General features: G+C 40.8%; 1 protein-coding gene across 3 annotated transcripts in view; it reads left to right on the top strand.

The window, feature by feature from the left end:
• Window positions 1–14,023, top strand: part of ARFGAP1 (ADP ribosylation factor GTPase activating protein 1) — a 31,383-nt gene extending 17,360 nt beyond the window's left edge. For 2 of the 3 annotated variants that reach the window (XM_067554093.1, XM_067554094.1), the window contains 5 exons: window positions 1,030–1,062; window positions 4,187–4,243; window positions 6,469–6,528; window positions 8,639–8,715; window positions 9,450–14,023. In XM_067554093.1, the coding sequence (XP_067410194.1) occupies window positions 1,030–1,062; window positions 4,187–4,243; window positions 6,469–6,528; window positions 8,639–8,715; window positions 9,450–9,807 (585 nt within the window). In that variant the 3' untranslated portion in view covers window positions 9,808–14,023. The remainder of the gene's footprint in view (window positions 1–1,029; window positions 1,063–4,186; window positions 4,244–6,468; window positions 6,529–8,638; window positions 8,716–9,449) is intronic. The other variant, XM_067554095.1, reaches the window with a different exon arrangement.
• Window positions 14,024–26,468: the final 12,445 nt, after the last annotated feature.

The raw sequence follows: 26,468 nt of genomic DNA, 5'->3' as shown, positions 1-26,468 counted from the left end.
CTGAATCAAGCTATGAAAGCAGTATACATTCAAACTCCCAGATACCCCACAACAGAATTCAGTGTAATTTACCATCCAGTGCCAACAACTCTTGACAAACCACCTTATCCTGTTCCCACTAACAATCCATAACACCTCATTTTGTGCCCATCTCATCTGCTGTAGGCCTCTCACTCCTGTGACCTCATGAGAATATCGTATTTTGGACATTGGTCCTACTTCCTGTATTTTCCATGTATTTGTTTTTGGATATCCATAAAGAATTTTGCCTAGGCATTTCTGTAAATAATTGGAGCACTGCAGATAGATATCTAGAGAAGAATAATTAACATTTATTTACCACTGTTTGTTTAAAGGAATTTTGTTTTCTGGAGCAAAGGTGTGGATCAGTGCTGAGTTTTAAGCCAAGTTAGTGCTTTCTGCAGAAATTTCACACTGAGCTATAAATTGTTGGTTTGTTTGGTTGGTTTGTGTTCAAGTTTTTTAGTTCAGTAGATTTACTCTGAGTTATAAAGTCAGACGGGTTTACTTAGAAAGCACACCAGGAAAAGATGGTGGCGAGGTCTCTAGAATTCTCAGTTGTGAGAAGGAGATTCTGGCAAAACTAGGCTATGGCCTTTCCCTGGTCTTTATGCCGCCTTTTGGCAAATCATTTTATATTTATGTGTTGAGGATTATATAAGTAACCATAGACTTACAAATGGAGCTAGTCAATATTTCAAATTTAAAAAAAAAATATGGGAGGAGAAACTTTTTTGTGAAAATGCTATTTTAAAAAAATCTCAGGTTTTGTTCATTTCTATTTCTATCTACAATTGATACATTCAGAGAAGGGAGGAAGGAGTGTACTGTCTTTAAGGCTAAATATGATGTAAGAAACAGGGTGTGAAATCCTGGGTGCCATTTAAGTCCATATCAAAACTCCGATTGATTTCAGCTGGGATCAGGATTTCACCCACCATGTCTGTTGATTAGGGAGAGAAAAATCAAGTTGATCTAAACAAATGTTTTTTTCCCTCCATTTTACAGGCCACCAAATTTGGATCTCAAGCAAGTCAAAAGGTGATTAAAACAAGTAGCGCTGTGTTATTTACAGTTATCGGGCTGTATTAGGAATCCCTACCAATTCTCTTTATATCAGTAGTACAAGATGTACTACTTGGATCTGGTCCTTATGAAACCATAGTGTGTATCCTCAATGCTGCATATTCGCATCTGTATAACTGTACCCCAGGATATTGTCTAAAAAATTGCATATTAGGTTCTATTCCCACAGGCACTGTGATATTTTTATAGTATACATAAATAATGGGTGTACTTATATGCTATTGAAATTAAACAGTTTAAGGAATTAATGGTTTCATGGCTTACAACATCGTTGTGATTGTGTTTTTGAGAAACTTAAGGATGGTTTCTCCTTAAAGTATATGCTTCTAATTTTTTTTGTGATCTGTAAGTAGGTGTGTTAAGAGAATGCATGTACTCATTCCATTGCATGAACTGCAATTAACAGTGCATTGAAAAATATTGTTGAATTAAGATGCTTATGTGTTAGCAGGCAACAAATATTTCCTTTTTAGGATTAAAGTAGGGACAGTCAGACCTGAATTGCTCACAGTTATGATATAAACATGGTCTGTTTTTGTAGAATAATTTTGAAATTCCCAAACTGGAAAGCAAAAAAATCTGGCTTTACTCCTTGAATTACACAAGGAATATGATTCTTTAAGTGCCAAAATCTGAATGTTATGTTTTGGGCTGGTAGAGGATTATGTATAGTTAATGTGTGGTACATGAAAGAGTCTTGCTCTTGAACTGTGATTCATGTGTACGCAGCGTTCTCTTGAGGTACATGGGATATTGTTCAAAACGGTTGGGAAATGGATAGGAAGGCTTAGTGGTCATCGGGGAGTTTTAGATCCTAGTATCTCACATTACAGGCTAAAATTATGTTTTTTGAAGGATTAACAAAAGAAAATGTCACTCAGAAGGACTTTAACTTGAATCCTAGCTAAAAGCCATGAGATTTATCGCTTGGCTTGAATGAGAAAAGTTTAATGTTTATGCAGGTCTTCCTCTACTGCCGTATCTAGCAGAAATTATGATCGCCAATTTAAAACCTATTCTTTATATACTGTTGCATTTAGTGTGGATGTGCATCTTTATATAGAGAAGTAAATGTAGAAACTCATCAGATCTACTGACAAGGACTTTAGCAGATTGTTCTTCTTTGGCTCCTGAGCCACATTAATGGCAGTTCAAATTTGCTAATTAAAAACGTGATCTGTTGCTTTACGGCACACATTTAGAATCTGGTTGACTCTAAACCGTGGCTGCCACATTTTGTAATTAAGTTTAGATACTGGACATTAAACAGACTTCTGCTCATTATTTCTTTTGTCAGTAGAGGCTGGAATTGGGAAAGGATCATGCTACTTAACTTGCCTAAAAAATGCTTCAAATTTTTTGCTAAAAGCTGCTTCTTCTACCTTCCTTGCTCTCTTTCTCTTGTGCTGTCTGGGTAAAGTTTTGGGGCTACAAGCAGCAGCCAGAGCCGGTAAAGCCCTCACATATATTCACGTGCATGGGTGCTTTGTCACTGTTCGTGCTGAATATGTACGTTTGCTCTTGAGCTGTCTTTTTTTATTTCCTCTTCTTAAGTCAGTCATTTTTTTAATTGCTGTTTGCATCATTCTGTAAAGTCTCTTCAAGCCTATTTAAAATAGGTTAAATTAGTAAAAAAGAGAGCCAGTTCTGCTTTCTGGTACATTAGAGAACATTCTGTATTGCAAGCCATGCTACTTTCAAATGTTAATGGGGTCTGGTTCTCCTTTTGCATGTGGAATTCAGGAATGATGCATACACATCATTGGAGTGCCATTTGAAGCCAGAATTTAGTAAGAAAAGCCCCACAGAAGGGGTGCAAAGTTTGCTGCACTGGATCACACCATGGGTTTATCAAGTATGATATCCTGTCTTTCACAGTGGCCAATATCCAATGCTTCAAAAGAAGAGAAAATCCTGTCACCCACTGCCCCCTTTCAATATCCATCTGCAAAATTGTGCAATCCTGTTACTGTACAAAGGGGTCCTCCCTGATATCTGCAGTGATCCATTACTCCCTTAAGCATCATATTTGATATTCTTTGATCACTAAACCTAGTTAGTTATACCTTTTTATGACAATAAATTGGACAGTGTCCAAGTTAATAGGCATTAAATATGCTGATTCTAACTCTGTGGAATTCTTGTGTTCTAGGTTTTTGCAGCTGTTTGTTTATAAAGAGAATAAATGGCAGCATCTTAACACATAAGCAGCTCCTCAGGAACTAATCATTGTAGTGTATTTGTCACCCAATGGGGAAAATAAATATTGGCTAAAGATTATTTTATTATGGACAATGAGAAAAGGAATAATTTAAAAAGTTATGAAAAACTCCAAGTCACTCTGTCCTTTTAATATTGTCCTGCCAAACTCATTTGTGACTTCCTCATTTTTACTGTATAGATTTGCATTGCTATAAACCTCCTCTCTGAAGTACAACAGCCTTATGTATCTATCCTAGCTATAATTACAGTTCTCCTCCTAGAATATCTGCATGTCTCAGCAGAGAGAGAGAACCTTAAGCCATAAAACAGTTGAATCATCCTTTCACATGGGTATGACTCTGGTGTATTGCCTAGAAACAGGGAATTGGTTATTAATAGATGACATTGCCTGCATCACAGGAAGAGAGTATTTCATTGTGAAAGAATTAATATTATTTCCTGATGAAGAGACCTGTGTCTGCTGGTAATCCAATTAACAAGAACATGTAAGGGTACAGTAGTTCAGAGTTTTTCAAAATATTTGCTAAAGCTCATTGCTTAGCAAGAAGCCTGCCTTCTGGGCTGTTGTTGGTTGAAAAGTAGTGCCAGTTCAAGGACAGACTTTTCTTGGGCTATGGGAACTTTCAGCAGCCTTCTTGTCTTTTATCTGTGTTTTCTTTTTCTTGTAGCACTTTCTCTGTAGCATTGCATTGTGTGTGCTTTTAGCTCACTATGTTGCTTGTATGAAGCAAAGCTTAAAGCTTTTCTGTCCTATGTTCTTTGAGATTCCTGCAGGCCAGTTTCTCAGCAGTGAATGTTGGCTGTGTTTTATGAAGGAAAATATAACTGACTTTGCTTTTGTTTTGCTTTTAAATAGGCATCAGAGTTAGGTCAGACTTTAAATGAAAATGTTCTCAAACCTGCACAGGAAAAGGTAACTTTGGAAATTAGTAAATTACTTAGAGTATATTTGTATTACCTAGGAAGTAATTTTATTTCTTCCTGTAACAAGCAGTTAGAGTTTATTGCCAGCATATCCAGTTATTATACATATGCTGGCACAGTAGCAGAGGGAAAATGCCAAAGAATTCAGTATTAATAAGAAATGTTCAAGTGGCAAAATTTTCCCTGTTTTTGGGGGCTTCAAGTCCAAATCAATCCTGAGAGATCCCCATTTTCTCTTGCTTTGTTCTTCGTCATGAGATGCCCTGGTATAGTCATCTCCCTTCATGTGATGGAAAAGTGGCTGGGATTCCATTCAGAGCCCCTCATGGCACCTCTTAATTGGTTAGAGAGGTCAGTGATGAACAAATGTTTTGATTAATAATATTACTATTACCCTTCTGACTGCTAGCATTGTTCCTTTTCAAATAAGCATTTTGAAGGCATATCAGAGCAGCCACAGCTACATAAGGGTTAATATAATTTGAGCAGTAATATGGTTTCAAACTGATTGCAGACAGTTTTTAAAAGAAATAATATGTTCTTGATTTTTTTTTTTAGTTCTTTGCCTTAATCAGCTAATCTCAAGGATTACCTGGATTCATAAAACAATATACTCTACCTTTAGCCTCCTTAGTCATTTTACTAGAAAAACATTAACTGTTAGTAATAACTTCAGAAGTGACACTATATTGTTTTCTGGAAATTAGAATATAGTTTTAAGGGATCAAAAGCAGGAGGAAAAGCCTGCCTCCTCACACGTATAGTTATTTACATTTTAGCTGTAGTTATATGGATGAATGCTATGTGTACTTTCCAGGTAATCCCTAGTTAGCACCTGGCAAAATAAAGAAAGCTAAGCAGCCATTCTGTGTGACTGGTGCTGACTAATTTTACCTATTTTAATCCTAGATTCTCCATAGTGTGTAAAATATTGTCTTCCCTATTAATGTGTAACACAATTTTTATCTCTTTTTCCCATGGGATGTCCATTTAATTTATCCTGTAAATCTACAGATTTTGGATCAGTCCCAAAATTTGTATAATTGGGTCTTCATGTATGAGAATGTGATGATCTACTTACCTTTAAATCTTTTCCTAAATGTACTTATTTTTATTGTTGTGATAAAATACATTAATTTTTGTTTCCTGGGAGAAAATAGCACTGTCATTGTGGGATATGAATTCATGTCTAATTTGAAAAAATGAAGCTTATCACCCAAGTAAATCATTCCTCTTGTGTCACACACTCATTAAGTTGTCTGTCTTCATATGGACTGTCTTAGATCAGAGAAAAGTTTTAATAATACTGAGTTTTCTACTATCTAATGTTATCCTGAATCTATTCCAGAATAGAATCTTTTTACAGAAATGAATTCCTTATCAAGATTTTTTGTTTTGTTAGAGATGGTAAATTCTGTATAGATGCACATAAGGTAATTTATAATACAAAGTATATTGCAGCCAATACATTTTCTTAGGGTGGTTTTCCTGTAGCCGACTTCCATATTTTGGAAGAGCACTTTAGTGAGGGATGTTGCACACTAGCTAACATAAATAATGGCGGACTGCCTGTGGGCAGTGTTTTGTTAGTTTATTCTAAATAAAATTATCTTCCAAAGTTATATAATTGACAGAAGCCAGTGTTGGTTTGGCCCATGTGTAACTATATTAAGTCACTTGTACACTTTTGTATTGGGAAGATTGTTTTACACCAGCTGAGAAACTATAAATCCCAATGTGCTCCAAATGACCAGAAGGCAGGATATCAAGGCTTGCATAAGATTTTCAGTAGATTTGTGTAAATGGTGAAAACATGTCTTCTTGGAACCTGTTCTTATAGTCGCCTTGTTTAAAGTTTCTCCAGAATACCATTTTATGCAGTAAAAGATATTCTTTATAAATGGCCATGTAGCAAGTTTCATCTGTATGGGGTGGGTCTTTCTTTTTTTAATTCTCAAATTTCCTGTAATGGTGCCAATCCCAAGCCCAAATAAGTCAATGGAAGGAGTTCCACTAACTTTAAAGAGCTGTAGATCAGCCTGTTAGTAGCAACAGATTTCATATTTTATTTTCTTAACCTCATTGTCTATTGAATCAAATATACTTTAGCTTGTTTTTACCTTTTGTCTCTAGCTATTATCACAAACTGTCCTGTTTTAAGCTGTCGACATCATTTTGTTTCATGACTAACTGCAGACATTTTGATTCATCTAGGTGAAAGAAGGAAAAATGTTTGATGAGTTCTCCACTGGGGTATCTCATCTGGCTACCAAGGTATAAAGGGGCCTGCCTACCCATTAGGAGGCCATATACTAAGCCAGTCTCCATATTCTTTCATATGCACAGGTCACAAACACAAGTGATATAGTGTCTTATTAAAAAAAAAAAATCCATAAGATGTTTCTGCTTTTCACTATTTACTTTTATTGAGTAAAGATAATCTGGGAAAGGGATATTTTAAACACAAGATTGCTGACGGCATTGTCATTATAATAAAACAGCTTGATACACGGACAAGTTGTCAGTGTAAATAGCTATAGGTACATTAATTATATCTTATTAGCATCTGAATAATGCTTATGCTGACAGTGAAATGTAGACTTGTAATAGAATCAGTGACCCAAATGTTGGACAGTAAATGTGTGCTAAAGAATATGGAGACAGCTTAAATAAAATATGTACACTTATTAATGTGTGTACTTTTTTCCCATTTTGCTGCCATTGCTTGGTAACATGGTAAGTGTTCCTTACTACTGCTATTTTCAGGACACTTGCAAAATTTTATAACACTTTGTTTCAGTAATTTGCACAGCACGCAGTGCTGTTGATGCCCTGACTTTCATGGGCAGTAAAAACCAATATCAGAAGTCATAGTGCCAGGAGTTTTTGCAAGGATGGGAATAATGGAATCCTTCAGCAAAAAAGTGAATTAATGTCTTGCCCATTTTGCTGAAAGCCTGGTGACTTGTCCCATCATACATAGCGACCCAACTGGTGTATTTGGATCTCTGAATAGTGCTCCTTATTGATGCCATTTCATGGGTTGTGCTTATGATCTCAGCATAACGGAAGGAAAATGTGTTTTGGAATTCCTAGTGGTAGCATTTAAGAAATCAACTTTTGGCCTGTCCATGTGAGCACTAAAATAAAATTGATTTTGGAAACAGTTGGTGAAACCAGTTTAGTATATTTACACTATTGCTGTGTGACTAAAGTCAGACCCTGCAACAGATCCAGAACTTAGTTAAACATTGTTGTCTTTGGATTAAGTCTGGATTTACATCGGGGTGATTGAGATCAGAATGGAACTCCCAGTTTAAAGAACGTAATTTGATGAATCACATTCAAAACTACTTGGCATCCAAACACAGTTCTATAGCTATATTTGGTTTAAAACTTGCTTAGCATGGACACAAGCCCTTATTAAACAATATTAAATTCCATAATGGTTTAAAAGTTCTAGACAGGGCTTTGTAACCTAAGGATATCAAGTTAGGTCAGTTTCAGTATTTTCTTGCTTGTGAAGATCTTTATGTAGCTCTGGCCTTGTGCCTAGTTTCCTGTACCTGTTTTTTTAATGTATGTTACTAAATTTCCAAAGAGCCTCTGACTTTTATTCTTGCTGATTTAAAAAAATCTACAGTGAAGCAGCTTGGAAAGTGTATGGCTAGCTGCCCAACTAATGATTGGAAATGGCTACATATGTGTGCAAAACTGGTGCTTCACCACTTTTCTGGGGGCACATTGTTTAAGCGCACAAGTGGGCATACTATGCTAGAGTCTAAAGCTGAAAACACAAGGTCTGAGTCTGTATTGGCCAGTACTTTGCGCTGCCATTCACACTAGTGCAAAGTGGATGGAAAATATTACTCTTTTGATTTGGTATTGTTTGTCATTTGCACAATGACATCAAAAAATCCAGGGCAATGGAGAATCAGGCCCTTCCTGGTCGAAAAAATCCCAACATTTTTATCAGAAAAGTCTAAGTCAAAAGCTGTCATTACCAAGCATCAGGTGGAAAAAGTAAGCCCTGGTTACCTATCAAATGTTTTTGTTCATTGCACCCTTGTTAAGTACTCTCCAGTCAATGTTTTTCTTTACATTGGCCTTGCAAAATCATAACGTAAACTTAATAACCTAAACATAAAATTTACTTGCCATAATGATGACATAAGATATCCTATTTTAATTGCCGTACTGGCATCCTGAGTGGGTGAGTTGAACTTTGTGAGGCTACTTTAAATACATGTCTTCACATGAACAGGGGTGTGTTCTGTAGTGGTGCACTGTGGATTTTGGTAGCAGTCTTTATTAAAACAAATGTGTGAGCTCAGTCCAAATACAAGGTAATTAAGTGTGAAATAACCTCATACTTTCTGTCCAGGTTCAGGGGGCTGGCAGTAAGGGATGGCGGGATGTCACCACTTTCTTTTCCAGCAAATCAGATGATCTTTCTGAAAGGTACCATCTTTTCTTCTTACCGTTTTTTCTTCTCTAAAATACGTGGATTCATAATGTATACCCATGATATAGCGGTGTTTTCCCTATAATATAAGAGTAGCAGGGAAGACTTGTCCTCAGCAATACTAGTGTGTTTAATTTTAGTAGGAAGAAACATTTTTTTTTCCTCAAAACTTTCAAAAGTAATAAATACATAGTATAGAGGCACCCAAATATCATTTAATGTAATAAATAGGTAATATGGGGCACACAAATACTGTTTAATTTAATTGAGCTGGCCATCAGCCCTGGTATTGCATTGAGACCAAAATAGCTCTGAATATAACTTTTTAATTCGTACCAATTCACATGGAATACATCATCTTTTATATTTTCAAAGTGACTGCCAAAACCAGCTAAAACTGGAAATTAAAACCTAAGGCAGACTCTGTTCTAAATAGATGCATTCAAGTTGTTCTGCCTTGCTCGTCTTTTCATCTATAAATTGTTTTGAGCAAAGGATACTGGCATTATCGTTTCCTCTGTTCTTGTTGGTTAATGTTACAGCTGTAAAATTAAATGCAGGAATACCAATTTTTCTGCAGAAATACTTCAGTTATGAGGTGATGACAGATGAGCTTAATAGGAGCGGGAGGTGAAGGTTTATGCTTCACCAGATGTGTAAATTCAGTAATGTGAGATGAGCCGTACAAAAGCTGATATTTTTCTCCTTCTCTGTTCTTTTTGCTTTAAAGACCACCTGAGGGAGACAGCTATCAGAACAGTGGAGGAGAGGGCTACCAGAACAATGCTGTAGATCAAAGCTTCTGGGAAACCTTTGGCAACTCAGACCCACCCAAGGCTCATAAGTCCCCAAGCAATGACAGCTGGACCTACGTGGACAATTCCACAGAAAAGAAGAGCTCTGATAGCTGGGACATCTGGGGTTCGGGGACGGTCTCCAACAATAAGAACAGTAACAGCGACAGCTGGGAAAACTGGGAGACCAACTGGGAAAATGCAGGAGGGGAGAGCAAGACCAAAAAAACCACCAAGAAGATGACAAAAGTGTCTTCAGCAGCTGAGGGTGGGTGGGATAATCAGAACTGGTAGGAACCCTGCAACGCATGGCGAAGGAAGGAGTCCATGGCGGTTGATGAAAAAAGTTCTACACACAACTGGATTAATGTGGTTGTCCTTATTGACCTGTTACCTTGTGCTTCCCCTTCATTCTCCTTTCTTCTGTTCCAGTTTAGAAAATCAACTAGTGTCTGATTTTCATCATTACCATATGAAGATATGGCTCTCCCATTGTAAAGGATAGTAATAGATGTATTCTCCTCACCATACCGCTATTGGAGCTGGGTACGCTAACTTCTTAAAATGAGAATTCAGAGGAACAAATCAGTGCAAGCATGTTTTCATGGCACAGTATTGCATGTGTAGTTTCATAGGATTGCCCCTCCAGTATTCATAACTTCTAATGAAGTTCTAGAGAACATCTGGGATGGGTGATGCAGGGAAAGGAGAGGGGATATATCTTCAACAGATAGCCAGCTATTGAACGAGTGAACTGCTGTTGAATAAGTACCAGTTTAAATGCCTCTCTGTATTGCTGGGATTGCATTAATCTGGCAGTTCAAAGTGACCATTAAGACACCTTTTATTGAAGCTGTGTTTTTAAACTTTGCAAGGTTTGAGAACTTTTTAAAACTTTTTTTCTTATAGAGAGAATTCTTAGATGAGAAAAAAACGAGCTAGATGATTAGTGTGTAACTCATCCTTTTGTCAGCCTGATCATATAGGGGTATTCAGAATGGCACCACTTGTTATTCTTGCCCTTTGATTTAGGGACGTACACAGTGCAGATTTCCTGCAGGTGTGTCTTGCAGAATTGAAGGGTCTTCCTCTCTTTAGCTTTCTTCCTTCCAGATTCTTAATTTCACCTGCTATCTTTTTTGTTAAAATGAAATCATTCTCTTTTACTTGAGCTTTTATCAGGCTCTGTCGACCAAAACAGAAATGATTCCTTGGAAAAATCCAGCAACAGTAAGACAAAATGGGAGGAGAGAGTGAAAACAAAACATCATTAAAGATAGAGGCAAGCTACTTTGGAGAAGAATAGAACTCTGGATTTAACAGTGAAATTTAAATTCAACAGATAGATTTGAATAGATTAGTTTAATCACTTGTCAAATAGAAACAATTCTATAATTGTTTAAGCCACCTTTTACTGCACAATTTCTCCAGTACCTTTGTTTAAAAAAAAAAAAAAAAAAAAAAAAAAAATTCAGAGGCGCTCTTTGGAATGGAGCAGGATACAATATTAGTCAGGCCTCAACTTTGATTTTTTTTTTTTTTTTTTTTTTAAAGGTGCTTTTCATGTTATATAAACTCATAATCTTTGAATATGGTAAACTAAAATAGAGGAATTCAGATCTGTTTCCTTTAACAAAGGTGTCTTACGTTAAGTGTCTGTCTGCCATGGGTGGGGTGTAGCTCTATTTTTTTATTGTTATTGTGATGTAATGTTGTAAATATACAATGTGACTGAATATTGGAGTTAGAAATCACTTGAAAACTTCAAATCATGGTGCCATTGGATAATACTTCAGATACCAGTGTGGAATTGTGTACCATGGCCATTATTTGTGAACCTTTTGAGTGTGTCTAAGAATATCTTTGTATTGATAGCTGAAGCTGATCACTTGATAAGCTTTTTCTTTCTCAGCTATTGCTCAGTTTCTGTCATTGACCATGGAAAAAGATTTAAGTTTAACCAGTGGATATTGACCATAAATTAATTGACTTCAGCAGCCAGAAAAAAAAATCATGAATTACCCCAAAAGTATTAATGGTTTCTTGATTTATAGTCTAAGTAGAAACATCTGTATTTATATTGTGGAGAAATTTTGATCTTGCAGGATTGTTTACTGTGTTTTCATCTCTATAGACTTTCTAATTATCAACTGAATATTTTTCTGGTCTGTTTTATCCCTTCTTATATACTACTCCCCCATCCTTTATCTCAATGGTTTTCTCTTGATTTAATGCCCTTTCAGTAACCTTTTGGTGATATGTTGAGATCCAGGCTAATACAAGGTTTTGTATTTCCTACTAAGGAATCCTAGTTGCCGAATGACCCTTTTTAAAATGGCAGCTGCACAGTAAGATGTAAGACTTTGATGCTTCTTGTGGTAGTGGTCCCATTTTCAAGAACATTTATAGCCAGAGTCCATACAAGTGATTTTATTGGAATTTCTGCTTTTCTCTTCCAGAGATACTGTTGTCATGGCTTGACTGCATGTTAAACTTGTAACAATTCTTGTATTTTTATGCATACACTTCTGTTACTTGATCTTCCTTTTACTTGTCTGCTGCCCATTTTGAAACTGTAACGCATGTACTTTGAAGGCCATGCTGTGTAACCTGTACATGAAGTGGAATTGCCCAGTCCTGGACTAGCAATTATCTTTTGTGAAGTGTTGCAGTAGTAGTGACAGCCAAATGCACCTCAGTGGCTGGGTTGCCTGACTTCTGAAGTTGTCTGTTTAAAGTGATGCGAAGCTGATTCAGCTTCCTGTGTACAATTTTATTAGTCTTTTTTTTTCACCAGCCTCCTGAAATAGCTTTCTGTAGTGGGTTGAGCGATCTGCTTAAAAGTAATTTGATGTGCATACACCATTGTCCTTACTCTCACCACTTTTGAGGTTTGCCTATTGGGGAACTATTTACATCACACTTGCCGCTAACAGTGGCTCAACCTAGTTTTTAGGTCTACACTTTGAACATAGTAAAAATCGGTGCCCTGACTGGATAGAACTTTGTGACAGCGGTGTTCTTCCAGTCCAGGAGAAAGTGAAGGAACAGTTTTCTCCTTTGCACTGTTGTGGGGCATCCTAACATACCCTTACACCTCCAGAGGGGTATTGTAGGGTGGTTAAAAAGTAGCATTGTGGTGGGAGATGTAGATGGAACAGTAAAACTAGGTCTTTCTTTCATTCCATTCATGTTAGGCCTGCTGAATCAAAAATTAATTTTTTGCTTATCTGAATCCAAATGTTCTAGCCCTAGTTTCACCTTCCTCTCAAAGACATGCATGTCCTTCGGCCCATTTTTGTTCTCCTTAGTTTTAGTTTATTAGATACTAGTTGGATAGGAACTCACTGCCATTTGAAAGCTGTTCAGTGCGGGGAGCGTGGTGTCACATTCCAGTTATTAGTGGACATTTTTTTATCCTAAAATACACCCTCACAGCTGGCACAATTATATTGTTGAGAGGTACCAATAACTGAATGGCAGCATCTCAGCTACATAGATGTGGCCCAGCGCTGAGTTTGAGACACATTCTCAGGATATGTGAGCCAGTAGAGCCACCGTGTGCTCTGCCTGTTTTGTGGATAAACGGGACTTCAGTTTTCAGGACTCTCTCTTGCACCTTTCATTAGCACAAGAAAAAAGGGGTGGGGGAGAGGGGCACTAGGAAATGGTGATTGGAGAAGTTTTCTAGTGGATACTGCATCACCCAGGTTAACCTTCCCAGTGTTTCAGTCTCTATTTCATTTAAACTGATGGATCTCATCAGTGGCAAATTTACAGCACAGAACTTCTAGGGTGTTCAAAGGAGCAAAACATCTTAATTCTTGGGTGTTCCTAAAACTGGATATTCTGTTTCCAGCATTTAGGATTTTAAATTGTTGCTTTCATTTTGTCTTGAAATGACATTTTGTCTTGAAGCCTGTCACTAATTACTAAATTTCAACCCAGCTCCTCTTAATTCTTGATCTGAAGGATAATGCTGCTGCTTTTTCCCCACGCCAAACATTGTAACATTCCACAAGTAAATAATGTATTTATCAGTGTAATAATCTGTGCAATAATTTAACAAGTGTGAGTAAAACCTCCTCTGTTGTCTAATCCAGGAAAGAAGATTTAAAGATGCAGTGTCCCTTCTTGAGGTCAAAATAGCAATCAGCAAAAGTATTTCAGTATCCTGGTGCCTTTGTCAGTGATCTAATTTTAAAATCTCTGCCCAACGAGGGTTTGTGCAATCTAAAGCTGAAACAGAAGTAAAGAAGTGGAATCTAATGCCCATTGCTACAATGGTGGATTGTAAAGGTCTAGAATGACCTCTTCAAGAGCCATTTTCGAGCCAGCAGAAATTTAGTAAATTGGGGTACTGTATCTTTCCTAATGTGTTATGTGAAGTTCACGGGAATGGAAATTTCAGTGAACAATATTCCTTATTCTATAGAGTGGTACTGGACTTGAATTGCAGTGACCTCTTTTAAAAGAGCATTTTAATAAAGCAAAGAGAAATGGAATAGAGTGGTGTCAATCTCCTGAAGTTTTAAATCTTAATTTTAAAAAACCTAGGAAAAACCATCCCCTCTGGATGGACCTCTTTCTTCTTCTTTTTTTTTTTTTTTGTCTTCAATACAGTGAAACCTGATTTAAATGACCCCTTAAGGGATGTACACAATAGGTTGTTTAATGGAGGTAGTCTCCGTAATAAAAGTGAAGCAGATTGTTACTCATATAAAAATTGATACCGTGCGGTTATGTAAAGACAGGATAGTCTCCTACTAAGGAATAGTACCTTTTATTACAGTATCAATATGAAAATGAGCTTGGGAGAAGGGACAGCACAGTGGTATAACTCCTATCTGACATGGAATCCTAGGGCAGCTTAGTGCTATCGTTTGTGTAGTTGGGATCACAGAGATTCTTGACTGGAGATTAGTGACTGTGACATGAGCTCACCTGGGCAGTGGGTGGGTTTAAAGATGATGGTGAAGGAGAGAGGAATGGGATTACTCTGAGTAAAGTAAGCAGGATTTCATAATTTTTCAAGGGAGTCTATCTGGCCGTCAGCCTTGAAGGCACATGAAGGCCAGCCACCAGAAGCATACAAAATCACCATGGAAAGGCTTAAAGGGCAGCACTATGTGTTCAGAATTTCAAACCAGCTACACATACATCAAGAGCTGTGCAGAGAACACCGGTTTGCAGCCCAGAGAAGCCTGTGGAGGGAGGCTGGTACTGATACTGTCAATACCACAGTAAGGGAAATGATGGCTGTGGACAATCCGCTAGCTTCTATTGTGCTATTTATATGTTCTGAAAAGGGACAAAGAAGCTATAAATAGAAATGCCTTTTAAAATACTATGATACCCGTTGTATGAGCAAGTTCACGGTCCTGTGTTGAACAACTAGCAACCACTCACAGCAGAGATGGACTTGGAATAGCACCACCTAGTGTCTCCATGTTCACAGCCCAGTTGGTTTTAAGGAGTTCAAAAGAATCTGTCTGTGCATTCTGATGCTTTCGACAACAGATAGCTGGGCATGCTGAATTAATGGCAGATTGCCTGGGGTAATGTGACTGTGATCTGAGATAATACCACGTGCCATTGACTATACAGTTGGGCTTCTTTGCTCACATCCTATAACTATTAATGATACTTTATTAAAATGAGCGTTGGCTCTGAGAGATGCTTGCCAGTGATCCACAAACTGGCTGGCCTCCAGTGCTTATCCCAAACTGAGCAGGCTGACGGTATGACACAGATACCAAAGTGCTGAGGGGAGTGTAAGAACCTAGACGGGATTAAGTGGGCTTTTCTTTGAAGTAAAGCTGCTGGGCTGTTGTAGCCATAATGGGAGAACTAATTTGCTGAAAATCCAGAGGGGCAAATAAATGGAGCCGGATCACTTTCTGGTTGGAGGGAGTAAAATTCAAAGTTGCAGCACATGATCTTAGCTATGATTATCGTTCATGTTTTCAAACCTCTAAGAGAAGTAACTTCCAAGGAGCTCTAGAGACATTTTTCAGCTGAGGTGCCAGCTGTCGGACATCTAGTGGTCTGTCCCAGCATAGTGATACCTGATCAAGACATTGGGGCTGTGGGAAAAGAAACATTCTCTTGTAAGCAGTTTGTTGATATGGAGTCTAAGAAAAATGCACCATATATTGTTTTGGGATCCTCAATTCATGTTCCCCTTTTGAGCTGTGAATTTCACCAGAACATGGCAGAGCAGTCTGGCATATAAACTAGCTGAAAAATAGTGCGGGTGAAGTAAAGATCAAAGAAAGCCTGTGTTAGACTCCACATGGAGACTGCTATTGGGAAGTGACTGACTGATTCTCCCAGACTGTGGTGATGACAAGTGTTGCCAAGACTCAGCTTGTGCTGTACCTCACTGAGCCTCCTATTCCCTGATCAGGAGAGGAAACGCAATGCCATCAGCATTTCACAGTTTGTAAACTTGCCTTTGTCTTTCCCTTCAAGCTCTGCCAAGCTGCTTTCCCTCTGAGAGGTGCGGAGGCGGTTGTATCACACAATAAATAAGCCACATTGTGCCAGCAAATGCAGAAAGACTTAGATTTGTCTGTGAAACCTATCCTGTCCACATCTGATTTCAGGTTTTAATGGCTAATATTTGTAATTCTGCATCCGCTTGCTCACGTTTTTTGCTTTACTGTTTTTTATACTAAAGGCTAGAAACATTTGAACCGACAATTAAAGTTCCACTGTGTCTGTCTGCGTACCCAGGGTTGTGTCTGGAACAAAGGAGTCCCAGGTAAGGGCAGGCTCAGAATGAGGCCTTCATTCTCCTGAAAGCCTTCTGGTATTTGTGACTGCCTACAAAAACTGTGATAGTTCTAGAGTGAATGGCTGCTACTTAAAACTAATGGGCATCTTTATAATACACATTTCTAGTGACATGAGCAATTAGTCATCACACCGGTACTCTAAACGTGTAATAAACTGGACTGAACTCACAGTTCGAGTCCTGGGTGGGATTGTCATAAACTCTCATCACTAACCTAATTCTGCTCCTGTTAAAGTCAATGTGAGTTTGACCAGTCGGAGCAGTTAGGCCTGTGCACACCTGAATAATATGGTGTCTTAATACTCCATCTCTTAAACCTCTTCCTGTCTGTTTCCACATCTATAAAATGCTCTGCTCTGAGGTATGCAATCAGCACTCAGACAGCTCTTCATCTTCCATGTGCTGTACGAAAACTGGTCTCTGCTGTATGAAAATGCTGCTGAACTACATTGCGGAGGCTAATCTTCCTTTTCTTGTTCATGCGCTGACTCCTTCTCGAGTTTGTGGTGAACACATCCCACGTTTTGCCCTAACAGCAGTGGAATCTTTCTCATAATGTCCAGAATTAGCTGGGATTGTGACATTTTGCCTCTGTTTGGGTCAGTGCTGTCTGGGAACGGGACAAAATGAGGAAACGGGTCTGATGTAAACATAGTCTGAGATACTTACTAGTGTTTGGAAGAGGAGAGAATCAGGCAATTGGTAGCCATGTCCTTTCATCCCGCTGCCAGAATAAGAATGAAGACTAGTTCAGAACTTGTAATATCTTCCTTGTACAACAGGCCACTTGCTTTTCTAGAGCTTAGTACTGGCAGAGCTCTTCATGATGCATTCATTTCTTTAATCACACTGCATACCCTGTGTATTGCAGTAGCACCTAGAGGTCGAAATTAAGGATCGGGGCTCTGTTGTATTGAGCACTCTGCACATCTGTAAATAAGGTTTGGGACTTTGTGCTCTAGGATAATGACAAGATGCACAATGAGCTCCTCGTGCATGATCAACAGCTGTTCCAAGTCTCTTTATGACCGCCAGAGGGGGTATTCTGCTACTTGTGATAATTTAGAAAACCCAGTTTACAGGGGGTTTGAAGGTTAGAAATCAGACACAATGCTAGTAGCCTTGTTTGTCTCCTTGCTCCTACATCTTTGCACCACACCTTTGGTTCCCTGCACCTGTTCTCTGCATCTGACTTTTACACTAACGTTATGCTGGGATGTTCTCCCTTTGGTTTTACTTCTGTAGCAGAGACCAGGAGTGGCTGTGCATGTGTTTTGTTTTGTTTTTTTGTTGATCATCCTTCCCTCTGGCTGAGCTACTGAATGGTACTGGATGAAGCCAGTTTAAAGTGCTGGGTTTAGTCTTATTCCATCTGGTAGAGTTAACCGCAGTTTTTAGATAAACGCAAACTCCTTTCTTAGTGACGGGAAAGTAGTGGGGGTCAAGAGGAGAGGAGGGTGGTGGTGTTCCAGGGCTTGTTGTATTATTTCCTAATATCCAAGGCCTGATACGATGGCATTCATCAGGGCTCTGTTTGTCTGCCACAGCAACTACTCACAAAGCAAACATTTTAAAACGCATCTGGCTAGGATCACATATAACACAGCGGAAGGAGCCATTCCTGGCAAGCTAAGTGCAAGGCTAATTATAACAGAATTAGTGTGTTCTCACTGCCCTGTGAAAGAGTGGGGGATGAGTATAGAAGCTGAGGGAGTATTCCTGACTCTTCTACAGTTTGTGAGCCCTTCCCTCCCCAGGACAGACATTGGTTTCAGAATCAGCTACTGCCCAATTCTGATATATTCCAATTACTGAGAGGCAGAGGAAGCTAATGGATAGGGCCCTGGACTGGGACTCAGGAGACTTGAATTGTTTTCTTGACTCTGCAATTTACCAGCTGAGAGACCTTGGGCAAATTACTTCATCTCTCTGGGTCACTTTCCCCTGCCACGTTTTGTCTTGCCTATTTAGTTTGTCAGCTTTTCCGAATAGGAGCTGTCTCAGACTGTGGGCTTGTACTGTTCTTTGTATAAGAGAGCCCCATCTTGGTTGGGGCTACCAGGCCCAACTGTAATACAAATAACACACAATACTCAAGGAAGAGCCCATGGTTTCCTCCCCATCCTTCCATTTATGCCATGATTGTATATCTCTGCATATGCAGCATGTTTCTTCATCATCAGAGTGGGGGCAATCTTCCTCTTTCGCAGTTAACCCCTTTCCTGTGGAAGCAGCAGAGATAATCAGCCATCTGTGCTGCAGAGAGATTGTATATTTCCAAGGAGGGATGGGATGAACTGCCCCGGGGTTATTTGGTGCTCTGTGGGAATTGTGTTTTTTTTTTATTGTCACTGTCCTTATCTTTCTCACTAGGGAAGCAGGAGTGGAGTGTGCTGCAGAGATAGCATGCTCAGCCTTGCGGGAGAGGGACCTTTCGTCCTTCTTCACTCAGTGATCTCTCTAGCATCTGTTCCCCTTATGCCCAGAATCAAGCCAAATCACTTTCATAAACACCAAATTCATTCTCTAGTGTTACACACTTAAGGACCAGACTTTGCTTTCTAACGGATAACTTTATTATCTCTTGAGTTCTGACCTTTCTTAGGGAGCTTCCCACAGACTGGGTCTTACCTGCTTTGGACCTACGGGCAGGAATCATAAAACAAATACATGCATTCTCTTATCAAGTACTCCTCCCTTGTTTGTAAAGGGGCAGTTTCCATTTTCTATTAAACAAATATTAAAAATTGCTAATATATAAGTCTGCAATGTAGAACTTTTGCTACAACAACCTTTATTCCAGGGTCCTCAGGCAGGCAAACATGGACATTTAAAAAATAAAACTCAACCATGTCATGCTGAATGATTCCACACTGTTTTGGTCATCCCCACCTTTTTCTGTTTCTGCTGGAACAGCAGTAGCTGAATGCAATGTGTTTCCTTTGCATGGCTCACTAAGCATGACTTAGAAGGAGGAGATTAGAGGACAGAGCAAAAGGGTATTGAAATCCACTTAGAAGTGCTGCAGATAATCTTGATATTGACATGACAGGGGTAGGAGCACTTCCTGTCACTCTGGAGCGACTCCAGAGGGAACCAGATTCATTTGGACTGATGTAGTGGGTATGACACTACAGCCTTGGTTTGGATTTTTTCAACCCAGCGGTTGTTGGAAAGTGGGAAAGGCTTGGAACATTCCCTCCCCCCCTCCAAGAATGGTGAGGAAAGAGCAGAAGGAATAAGACATTGCTCCTAGATGGTTTTTCTTACACAAGGTTGTTGATTTCCAGCAGTGAAAACTCTCCTGATTCTTATCATGGATCTCATGATATTTGCAAACTCCAGCTTCTGGAGTCAGGTGATGAGAGAATCTCAGCTTTCATTTTAAAAATAAACGTGTCCCCTAAAGTTTCAAGAGGCAAATTGATTTGAAGGGAGGGTCCTTTTATCATTTGTAAGTCATTCTTATGATTTCATGGGACTTGATTCATGATATTTAAATGAGCAGGGTTGACAATACTCAATATCCATTGAAACAAGCACTATACAGTGATCTAGATTCCTCTGGTTATACCTGTACTACACCACGGACCACAGTGGGGTCCGATATTAATGCTATTTTCTGGCATGAAAGGTAGCATGATCAAGGATGTGAAAGTTCCAGTCTTAGCTTTGTAACTGACTAATGAGAAGTTGTTGAACAGCATGCTCGTTTTCTGCCAGCAGTAGGTAATACATCTCCCCAGACTTAGATACATCTGCTGTCATGTCTCATTACTGGCTTCCAAGACAGAAACAAAGAGTGGAGCAGATTCTCTAGAGCATTAGAGCACCTTCAGAACACTTCCCTAGTTGAAAGCTGTCCTAAATCTGGCTTAGCTGGCCACAGGAGTATTCCTCTGGGTACGGGGTGTTCTTAAGTGGTGTGGCCCCAGTACTGGAGCACAAAGCCACCTTTGCACCCTCTGCTGCAGGGAGCAATCTTGTTGCCGAGGATTTCGGCCTCTGATGTCTACTAACCTCCATCTTTTATTCGTTATTCTGCAGTTGCAGTGCAAAGAGTAGTGAGCTAAACTGAATACTCTACTTTCTACCCCTCCACCCCCATCCCCACTGCCATGGTTCCAGACCAGGTTTATGAGACAAAGAACTACAGCTAGGGACCATGATTTATGGCAAAAACAGTTGCTGTCAGCTGGAGAAGGGCAGAATCTCACTCTTACATACTTGCTGGAAACACAGTCCCTAAAATCAGGGATTTTACTGTGCTAATATTGGCTGTAAACTGAGTGTTTGCTGATTTGAATAAATATCAATGGAAAAATAGTGAGACACAAGGTGAGTGAGGTAGTATCTTTTATTGGACCGGCTCCTGTCGGTGAAAGAGAGAGCCTGTCTTTCACCAACAGAAGTTGGCCCAATAAAAGAGGATATCTCACCCACCTTGTCTCTCTAATATCCTGGGGTGCACCCAGCTACAACAACAGTCAGGAAAAATAATTAACAGGTGATTTCTAGGGGCAGGCAAGTGCCCTGGCACGTGCTAGTTGGAAGCATGGAAATAATTTAATACCAAAATGCAGCCAACCTCTTTTGCCTGCAGGCCCCGAGTTGCAATATGGAGAACAAAGTTTGGACAAATAAGAATCCAAACTTTTGTGGTCATTGACAAGGATGACTTTGAAAGTCTGCAGCATCCTCTGCATTATTTCTGAAGCGCCAACACATAAATAAAATACGGAGCAAACCTTTCTTTTTCCTTTTTGATGGCTTGCACATTTATCATTTATAAACAAGCTCATCCAATTCCCTGGAGTGCCCCCTATCCCCACTTAGAAAGAGAACAGTGGGCGCTAGAAGCTTCTGCTTGATGTAACAGCTTTCAGAATAGCGAGATGAAAAATAAGACATCCAGCTTTCCCATGGGCTCCTCTGTCTCTTCTGTATTTCTAATGAGTTGATTTGGTTACTAATCCTTTGAAATAGAAAAATTCAGATACACCAAATCCTCGGGAGAGGAAACCTAGATGAAATGACTCTGAGGTGGTGTATGCGTATCCATCATATCCTAGGACTGCATAATAATACTTTGTATAGTACATTTCATCTGTGGACCTAACTGATACCTAATTAAACCTCACAACATCTGTGTGTGGGAGAGGAAGGGGACAGAGATAGGCAAGGTGTATATCTAAGGCTAATGTTACCCATCCCTGAAATGCAGCCAGCTCTGGGGTGGAGCTTAACAGATGCTTAGCAATACCCTTCAACAGTATGTAACACTTCAGAGTGTGGACCAAAGCTGATGATGAAACTGCAGTGGGCTTCCTTGAGGTAAAAAAAAAATGTAATTCTGTGTCTTTAGAGCACATTGGTCATGGTGCGAACACCCTTATTTTTATGAAAATGGTGATGGGCTCCCCAGGGTGATATTTTTGCAGAAGGCCAGGTGGACACGTAACGATGTGCATACCTCATTGGGCAGGTAGTTACTGTGATTGCATTTGTGTGCGCAGATCAGGCAAGCAACTGCCCCTGGAACTAAACTTCTGACTTGTTTGATAGCTTGGCCCTCTGTGATTAAAAGTGTGAGGAACTCAGCTTTACACCTCATCAGAAACACAGTCCTCCCCAAAAGATAGTGGCTTACCAGGGTCTGGGGGCCGTGGTGGGCCAAGCGACCAGGGTCCGAGGCGGGCTGGGTGCTGAGGCCATGCACACCATGCGAGCCAGGATTTCAGCTCAGGGTAACAGTACACCCAGTCCTTCCCTGAGAGTGCTTTAAAGCCAAGAGTGCTTCGCAAAGCCCAAATACACACAAGTGGCTTGAAATGCCATGCCACTGCTGCCTGCAAGGACAGAGGTGTGAAAATGCCCCCACTGAAGGTACCCCAAGGCACTGGTGCTGCGGGTTTTCTGCTTTTCTCCCAATCACACAAGGAGAGTCTGTGTTCCCCCAGGTTCAGGGTGGAGCATGATCAGTGGGACACAGATTGTGTGTGTGTGTGTGTGTGTGTGTGTGTACACTCACATCTATATAAAGGGCCTTTTTGATGCAAACAGTCTATCGTTGCTCTCATTTGCCTGGCGAGGCTGTACCCACTGTTTGCTTTCGCCGGGAGCAGTGTAACCACTCTGCATTTATTCAGCCAACTGGATTCTCTTCTGCTGCTCCTTCGTTAGCATGAAGAGAATTATCGTTTCCTATTCGTCAAACAAAGATCAGCACATGACCGGGCTGTGTTGTAAAACGTTTCATTTACCTTGAGGCTACTGTCCATGCTTCCACTGCTCCCTGATTGCAGGGTCGGGGGGTCCCCACCATCTCTTTGGTTGCTCCCTCTGGTGAGTGCAGCTAAAGGCATCTGTGCCTTTAGCTGAAGCAGCCAGGGGCAGATGAACTAATTTAAATTCTGCCCAGCCCCTGTATGCAGCTGGGCTAGGCTCCTGAGGCCTTAAAAGCCCTAATAATCCAAGGAAGAACTTCTCCGATGCAAGTGGGATGGTCAACGGCATGGCTGACACCCCAAGGACTGACCCAGGCACTTTTAGCGCTGCAAGCGTCATTCTCTTCAGCTTGAGCTAAATTCCAAGCCTCTGTAATGAGGGGCCGTAACAGACCCATATTCTCTGTGCCTCAGATACAGAAGGGGACGAATACCACACACTGACCAGGGAATTACACAGGAACAGTGTAGGAAGGCCATAGGCTGCCTTGATTCAGGGGTTATGGTGGGTATTGTATGTCGTTCTGGGGATTCTCGGCTCCTGGGAGCACAGAACAGTCCGGAGGTGGGGAGTGGGTAGGGGTAGAAAACAGTGTAAGCTCTGTTTTATGCCAGTTGCCCCATGAGGCCCAGAGGGACTAGGCCAGCAGGGCCAAAAGGTGGATTACAGCCACCTTGTAGGGTCTGCATGCCTGTGCTTGGGTCCACAGCATCACCTGATGGTGTGGCCCAGAATCTCAGCCCAGGCATTTGTCCAGCTGACCTTAGTAATCAAGGCTAAGGGGGAGGGAGACATAAAGCACATCATGGCTGTAGAACTCTTCCTATAAATAAATGCAAACCTCATTTTGATCTCGTTTACAGGGGCATAAATCTGAAGTAACTTGGAATCAAAGGAGTTATGCAGGCATAAAACTGGTGTATGGGAGAGGAGAATGAGTCCCTCAGTTTTGACTGGTAGCTTGGAGAATGGAGTGTGGTGAAGACATCTTCAGAAGAGACGTGGATTGCAGCGTCCTCCCCTTAAATAAACAATGCTGAATTCTATCCCAGGGAAAGGTGATTATAGAATAACCATTTGTAAAGATGCTCTGCTCTGGGCTTGCGGATCGTGATATTCATGAGAGAGAGCATCTCCTGGAGAAATCTCTGGCATGGAGAAAGTGAATGGGGAAATGTTATTTATCCCTTCACATAACACAAAAGCTAGGGGTCACCTGATGAAATTAATAGGCAACAGGTTTAAAACAAACAAAAGGAAAGTACTTCACACAACCGTCCACGCGTAGAACTTGTTGCCAGGGGATGTTGTGAAGGCCAAAAGTATAACTGGGTTAAAAAAAGAATTCGATAAGTTCATGGAGGATAGGTCCATCAATGGGTAATAGCCACGATGGTCAGGGATGCAACCCCATGCTCTCGGTGTCCCCAAACCTTCAACTGCCAGAAACTAGGATTGAATGACACAGGATGGGTGACTTGACGTTGCCCTGATCTGTTCCTCCCCTCTGAAGTATCTGGCACTGGCCCCTGTCAGAAACATGATGATAGGCTAGATGGACCATTGATCTGTCCCAGAATGGCCGTTCTTATGTCCCGGCAAACACTTTCACTCCCTTAAAGACTATTTTGGTTCCGTACAAAAAGTGTCTTTAAAAATCCATCTTCTTTGTGGGATTCAGAATCTCCCATCTCCAAGCCTGCCCGTAGACAGGACCTGCCCTATCCTCCCCTGCCCTGCCTTGCCACCCAGACAGCTCTCGCAAGGACTTGAGCACAGCTGCATCTCTCTCTGAGGTCTCTGTGTCCACAGCTTAAGAAGCAAATAGCCCAGCAGCTGAGATCCAAAGTATCTTTGCTAGGAGTCAGTAACAAAGGGTGGAAGATTAAACTAATTATTTAGTTTTTACTTTTACTTTAGTAATTTAGGGGAATAGAGGCTGGAGGAATAAGGGGCAGGAGCCTGTAGATTTGGGCAGTTCCCAATCTGCTCAGTTAACATTTCATAACCACAAGCTCTGGACAGTAATTTAACATACTGATTCCTCCCAGGCTGCCAAGAACCTGTGGTTCTGCATGTTGACTTCTTCTTGCTTTTTAGCTGCAGAAGGCACACAGTTTCCCCTGTGAGTTCTGAGCTGCTCCTCCGTGCCTTCCATGAACTGGCTGAAATGCTCATCTGAGTTTGTTTGAGTTGGTGGCTTCAGGGTAAAATGGGTGGACAGTCATCTTGGCTGCGTGGTAGCACTGAATAAAATGGCTGAAAGGATTTAGGGCTGATTCTCATGTATGCTACGGCCCCTTTGCACCACTTTGGCAGTGGATGAAAACTGCAGCTACACTGCCCCTGCCAGTACACTGTAAAAGGGTGTTAGTGTAAATGAGACTCAGGTTTTTAGGCTTATTCAATCACCAAGGGAATTCCCCTCTAATCCATGATAGGGCCATCATATGTGTCATTAAATGAAAGACTCTGCCACCTCAGATGAACTCATCCACTCGGGGCCAGATCCTGGTGCCTTTACTCACCTTGAGCTGTCCCTTGCTCCTTGAACGGGCCTGTTTGCGTCAGTGAAGTTATTTCCTGTGTTAGGGAGCACTCAACAAGAGCAAAGGGTATCTGAATCTGCCCTTTACTATAGGAAACCTCATTGCTATAATAGCAGGACATCCAGAAATCTGTCAAACTAGGCCCAGAGCATCAAGAGTTTTTAGCTGCCTAACTCCCACTGATTTCAAGGGGAGAGAGGTGCCTAAATACCTCTGCAGATCAGGACCTAAGTGCTCGCCTCTCTCCCAAAGGCCTGAATTCATCCTGGTGTAGTTCCATTAGAGTCAAGAATCCGGAATCCCCTGTGGATTTGCGCTGTCTTCAGTCTCTCAGCTGCCTTTCTGGACTGGTTGAAGCCGTTGGTTGTTAAGCAATGGGTATGCGAGAAAGCTCAGTGCGGTTATCCTCCTCGCGTTCTGCTAACGTTTTAGGCTGCTGGAAAAAGAAAACAAGCTGTTTATTGCAATATTAATTTTTAAATTAATGAGGGGACTTCTCTGGAGTCAGATCTGAGGGCTCTGGTGGATTCTCATTCTCTTTGAATGTCAGCATGCATACAATGCCATTGTGGTCATCAAACTGGATTATTGAGATAAAGAGTTGGCCGTGCGATACGACAGCAACACGGGCTGCTTGCATATGGGCAGTCAGAGGTAACAAAGGGAGAGGAGATGTCTCTCTCTAGAACTGTGGTGACGGCAAACTTGGAATGCTGCATTCCTGGCCACCTCAGTATCAGAAGGGAGATGTTTGGTGAAGAACAACTACCACACCTTGAGGGTCTAGAGGGATTAATATGCGGGGAAAGGGTAATGTAAATAAGGACATTAGCAAGGCTATTGCTACAGCGAATGGGGGAATGTGACAACTCTGTACAGCTGTCTGAAACATGCTAATGCCAAGCAAGAAGCAGCATTAATAGGGGTGGAATGGGGAGGGGATGAGTTGAGTTATTCAGTTCAATGAAGAATTAAATTAATGTAGGCTAAAAGGGTCAAATATAGCCCTGGGGTAACTCTGCTCAAACCAGTACAGTTATACCAAGGATGAATTTGGCTTGAAATCACACAGGAGTCTCCTGAGAGGGAGATCTATGAACTATGGAGCAGTCTCCACAGGGAAGGGGTGGAAGCTGCACAGGTAGGGACAGCTTAGACCAGCCTGCACAGAACGCCAGAGAACAGTTGGAAGGGAACAAGCCCAAGGGCCCAGATCGTCAAAGGTATTTAGGCACTCAGCTCCCATTGAAATCAATGGCAGTGAGGCTCCTAAGTACCTGAGCATCTGGGCCTAGAGGATCCAATAGGCCTTTTCTCTTTCTAACTCATGAATGGTCTCGTCATGTCTGATCATCCATCCCTGCTGGCTATCCCACTCC

Source organism: Emydura macquarii, unplaced genomic scaffold (assembly GCF_026122565.2).
Source record: "Emydura macquarii macquarii isolate MOO-44397 ecotype Brisbane River unplaced genomic scaffold, CSIRO-AGI_Emac_v2 contig_1483, whole genome shotgun sequence".
Classification (NCBI taxonomy): Eukaryota; Metazoa; Chordata; order Testudines; family Chelidae; genus Emydura; species Emydura macquarii.
This window is presented reverse-complemented; position numbering and strand designations above follow the sequence as displayed.